The 5,125-nt window shown below is 33.8% G+C and overlaps 1 protein-coding gene across 1 annotated transcript; it reads right to left on the bottom strand.

Annotated features, from left to right (window-relative positions):
- Positions 1-285: 285 nt before the first annotated feature.
- Positions 286-2,473, bottom strand: LOC145046514 (ubiquitin-conjugating enzyme E2 35). Its single transcript, XM_078994799.1, has 8 exons — positions 2,288-2,473; positions 2,064-2,091; positions 1,769-1,855; positions 1,234-1,292; positions 1,065-1,106; positions 894-967; positions 608-705; positions 286-512 (listed from the first exon to the last, which is right to left on the bottom strand). Exons 1-8 carry the CDS (start codon positions 2,321-2,323, stop codon positions 475-477), a joined length of 462 nt encoding a protein of 153 aa, XP_078850925.1. The 5' UTR covers positions 2,324-2,473; the 3' UTR covers positions 286-474.
- Between the last annotated feature and the right edge of the window lie 2,652 nt (positions 2,474-5,125).

Below are 5,125 nucleotides of genomic sequence, written 5' to 3' on the forward strand. Positions count from 1 at the left end.
AAAACTCAAACAAATGGAAAATAACTAAAAAAACCAGGTTTTTCAACAATTATTCATAGTTTTGTTTACAAACTAATCATTGAACTTTGCTAAAACCATTGACAAAACATAGCCTATGACTTCAACAATCACACTTCTAGTTCCATACCAAATAGCCATCCAAAATTATTTAAAACTCCTCACCCTCACATTCTCCAGTATTTTGTTCACAATTTAGCAAGTTTGAAATCCAGTTCAAATGCTATTTCACATAGTTAAGCAGACAAAATGTATCAGAAACGAAAATTAGAAAGAAAAAAAAAAAGAGTAAATTATCTCATATACTCGGTAGAACACAAAGATATGAAGGTAGGAAGTGAACAACATCGATAGTTTAGGGACTAGCAGGGCAGAATCATATTCAAGTTTTCAATTTTCAAATTTCAAGACCTAACCAAAGTACATTGTTATTTCTTTGCGGGTCCCACATCTCCATTAGGCACCACTAGCATACAATCGGGTCCACTCCTTTGCTGAAAAAATAGGAACCATTTCAACACTTTATGTATACTTGTTTCAACAACGTACATTGTAATATATTTATTTATTTATTTATTATGGTATATACCTGTTTCAACAGCTTCAGCTTCATTGGATTTCCAGTGTTTTGCTATGTTCTCAGAGAGTGGATCATCTGGATTTGGAGCACTTAGAAGTGCTTGAATGCTTACATTTGAAAAAACAAATAAAAAATGTCAAGTGATTGCAGTAATAAATGGATTATGATTTCTTAAACAAAAATATCAAATGATTTTCTGAGTTTCTGTTTGTATACTAATCAAAGTATATGTAAATCAAACCAAACAGACCCTTAATAATGAAATTATGGAGAGAATTAACTATTAGTTTATTACCTAAGGAGTACAGTGCGAATCTGAAGAGCAGGACTCCATTTGTCTTTAAGGATATCAAGACAAATCCTACCAAGCTGCATATAAAAAGAACACTCATGCTTTTAAAAAAAAAAAAAAAAAAAAAAGGGAAGATCATAAACTAAAAAGATGAAATTGTAAGGAAAGACAAACCTTGTCAATGTTGGGGTGGTAAATTTTTGTAAGAAATCGAACCTGTTAGATTATGAAATATATTATTTATTGATGATAAAAGATAAATGAATCAAATTTTCATATGTAAAATGTGCATACAATTAAATCTTTAAATCTTTTGCATATCTTGGAAAGAAAACATATATACCTTGGGAGCAGCCATTGGATATTCTTCTGGCAAAAATAACTCCAACTTGAAAACTCCTCCTGTAGTTCGATCAGAGTGAGAAGCATAAATACATAATGATTTTTTTCCCTCAAATTCATAAAAGATAAACAGATAGGATAAAGTTTGACTTTGATAAATAAAAATGTTTCTTTTGAAAGTCAACTGTTTTGTGATTTGAGAGAATTATTGAGGAGGTGAGATCCAGTGAGGTTTAAATAGTTACAAAACCAAGATCAAATTTGTATTTAGTAAATAATAGGATTGACATCACACGTTTGTAATGTAGCTCTTGCTTTTAAGATCAATGACTAACAAGTACAACTTGATGAGAAATTAGTGCAAGAGAGACAGTTTCTTCAATGATAAACATCCTAAACATAATTCTGGATGAAAAATCTCATTCTTTTGCTAAGCCCCTTTTCTAATGAATAAGAACAATAGAAACAGTTAATGGACTTAGATTGGTGTAAAGCGGAGTAGTACATGTAAAATAGGTATTAATAAGTTAAATTACCTTCATAAGGAGACTGTGTTGGACCAAGGATCATGACATTGAAATACCTCATGTTATCTTCCGATGGCGATGCGCTTATCCCCGGCGCTACACCAACAAAATCAGAAACGATAAACAAAACACCAAACGAATATTTCATTGCGCTTCCAAATGACAATAAGCCAAACGTTTCTTGATCCAAATCCTCATGCAATAACTCAAATTCCCAAACATATTCACAAATTGAAATGAACTTCCGTATAATAATTAACAAAAAAAAAAAATAATAACTTGATGAAATAAAGTTCAAGTTTACCTGGTTCGCTAAGTAAGCGCTGAGTTTCCTGGATCATAACAACAAAGTCAAAATCTAAGTTAGGGTTTTCAGATATACATAAACCACGCTAATCGATAAAATACGCTGAAACAGGATTAGAACATGCATACAAACATATACCTATTCTAACAACAAAAGAAATGAAATCGAGGAATTGACAAAGGGATCAGATGAGGAAGATCACGAATTGTTTGTTTTAATACCTTGATAATTCTTCGAGGTAGATTGCTGTTCGCCATGGAAGGGGAAGATTTACGCTAAGGGGGCTTTTGCTTTTTTAGAGAGAGAGAGAGAGAGAGAAAGGGGGGTTTCTGGAGATAGAAAGAGAAGGGCTGATTATTGATTCGAGACTTCCTTCTCTAGCCGCGAGCCAGGCTTCGAAGGAAGAGTTCGGTGGTATTTATTCCCCGCTTTGTAAATTGAGGCTAAATTTTTGTAGAGTTGTCAATTTCAGCTGCCTATTAATTGAGTAAATTTATGCTATATGCCCTTCAACTTTGAGTTTATTCCTCTCCACCCCCATTCTATTGCCAAAACTTTTCTTTGGCCACATGAAGGAGGTCGTTTGATAGTTGTTAATTGGGTTGAAGTTGATTGGGTTAGAGGTTTGGATCGGGTTAGAATTAAAAAAGGAATAACAAACATGTGGATTGAGAACCGAGTCCAACAAAAGGTCAGGAGGGAAAACAATGGGAACCGACTTAGCAAAAAATTGGGGACCAAGTCCTTTATCATGACTAAGTCTAATGGTGTATGGGTATCGGCACATACATAAAGCAAGTCGGCAAGACAAGAAACAAACTAGATAGCGTCGGCGAAGCCCAAATACATAAACAGGTCGGCACCCAGCTTAACCCAGTTTGATCATGTCGGGCATCCATAAAATATAAAGGAAATCTATCATATGGTATATCCCGAGGAAAGCAATCTTTCTTGCAATCTCAATCAACATCTAACTTAAGCATTAGAGAGCAATATCGGGGTCCAACCATCGGTATGGCTTTCTAACCTAGATCTTGTCTATCTTATGCAATATGACTTCCTGAGTGTTCACTGGAAGAAGCCTCCAAGGGCCAACTATAACATATCCGGGAAACCACGTTGCAACATTGGTGTCATCCGTCTATAAACATAATGCAAGATAAATCACAAGCCACATGTATTAACTCAAGCCTTAGTCCCATTAACTTAATCACATCATTTACCCCACTTACCATAATAACGCCAAACACAACACCAACAACGATTGTTTTCGTCCCACTAAATTGAACAGACGTCGGTGCGAGCACACGTCTAAGAAGAAGGAGAGCCACAACAGAAATTATCAGCAAAAGGAAAGAAAACAAGACAAGCAAGCTCGGTGACGATCACATCATATAGAAGTTCCAGCACGGGCATACCAACTGCATCGATCGGACAACTTAAGAATACCCCAAAAAACAACGAGTTGACGGTACAAGTCCTACCCCCGTTATTGCAACAACATTTGACAACTACCACGGCTTTGGCACAACAAAATGCACCACTATACATTCCATTGCCACCACCATTACTGTATATGCATTATCATGCATATTGGCCCCCACATGGCCAACAAGCTTACACCACACAATCCATCCTCGAAGATCAAGCAATTTCGTGTCTTGAGATCGGATAACTCACCCTTTAGCAGGAGTATAGGCATGTATCAGTTACTAGCTAGAGAAAATATACCATAAATCTCAAAATACGGAGAATCAGACGATCTGGATGATCATATTGAAAACTACAAGTGGATAATGGACGTTTATTACCCAGACGATAAGTATTGGTGCATCCTTTTCCCCACCGCCCTGTCAGGGCCCGCGCGGTCATTTTGGTACAACAAAGGAGATACACGTCGGATGCCCAAGCAATCCTAGGATGCAGACAGTAGGGATGAGTTGTAAAACCGAAAAACCGGACCGGAACCAGAATCGGACCGAAACCGGAACCGGTATAACTGGAAAATGTTTAAACGGTCCGGATATTGGGTTCCAAATTTAGTCTTATCCGGGTTCCGGGTATGGGTCCAATGGGTCCGGGTATTCCGGGTAAAAAAATCGGAACCGGGTTTAATGGACCAGAACCGATTTTTGTACGTTTCATAAAGTTTTTATATAGGAAATATAAATAAATATGTAAAAAAGATTATAAGTTGATGAGTATTTATAATAATCTATATAAGTTTTAAAAAATGAATATACTAGGAATATATTTTTGGTATAGAAATTTATATAAAAAATAGTGTCGGTTAAAGATTAAATCTTATTTATACATTTTTTATCTAAAAAAATGGATGTAGGATTGGAGATGGTTGTTTATCATAATCTCAATTTGCATATGAGCTTTCATAATAATAATAATAATAATAATAATAATAATAATAATAAAAAGAGAAAACATTGAAGTAATGAAAAATTCACAAATATGGAGCATGATATCATCTAACAAAATCTTAGCCTATCTTTCATTTCCGTATGTGGTGAACTTTATTTGTAAGAACCATAATTTATATGTAATATTAATATTAGATAAATGGTTATAAGTTTGGTTTTATATGTTAAACAATGGTTTAATTAAAAATTGTGATTTCATTATTTGTAGGAAATTTTGAAAAATTAGCTTATGGTGTTTTATTTGAGTAAATTTAACTATATAATAGTATATTTGATCAAAAAGAGTGAAATCGAAAGTTTTATTATGTTTAGTATCAACTTGTTTTATTACCTTAATGAGTTAAAGTTCTATAAACTTTTAGCCTATTTACGGTGGATCTTTTACAAAAGATTATAGATTCATTTTGTTGTTTAATTATTCTAACTATTTTTTTTTTTTAATTAGAACCTCTAATCATGTTACAATTAACTCATCCCTATGAACGTACAGTATATATTATAATCACATAACTAAAAGCTCATATTTCACAGTAATATTAAACCAACTTTGTTATATCACGTTACTTAAAAAAAAAATAAAAAAAAAAAACTCAATGTCGTCAATAACCGAAATGTAATTTTTTG

Source organism: Lactuca saligna, chromosome 5, assembly GCF_052625555.1.
Source record: "Lactuca saligna cultivar CGN05327 chromosome 5, ASM5262555v1, whole genome shotgun sequence".
Classification (NCBI taxonomy): domain Eukaryota; kingdom Viridiplantae; phylum Streptophyta; class Magnoliopsida; order Asterales; family Asteraceae; genus Lactuca; species Lactuca saligna.

Bases quoted from the DNA above. Each gene is read 5' to 3' on its own strand.
- LOC145046514 (XM_078994799.1), bottom strand. From the start codon at position 2,323: ATGGCGAACAGCAATCTACCTCGAAGAATTATCAAG. The intron at 1,856-2,063 runs GTAAACTTGAAC...TTGTTGGTGTAG, and splicing joins GCGCTTACTTAGCGAACCAG to CGCCGGGGATAAGCGCATCG. The intron at 706-893 runs GTAATAAACTAA...TTCAAATGTAAG, and splicing joins ATTCGCACTGTACTCCTTAG to CATTCAAGCACTTCTAAGTG.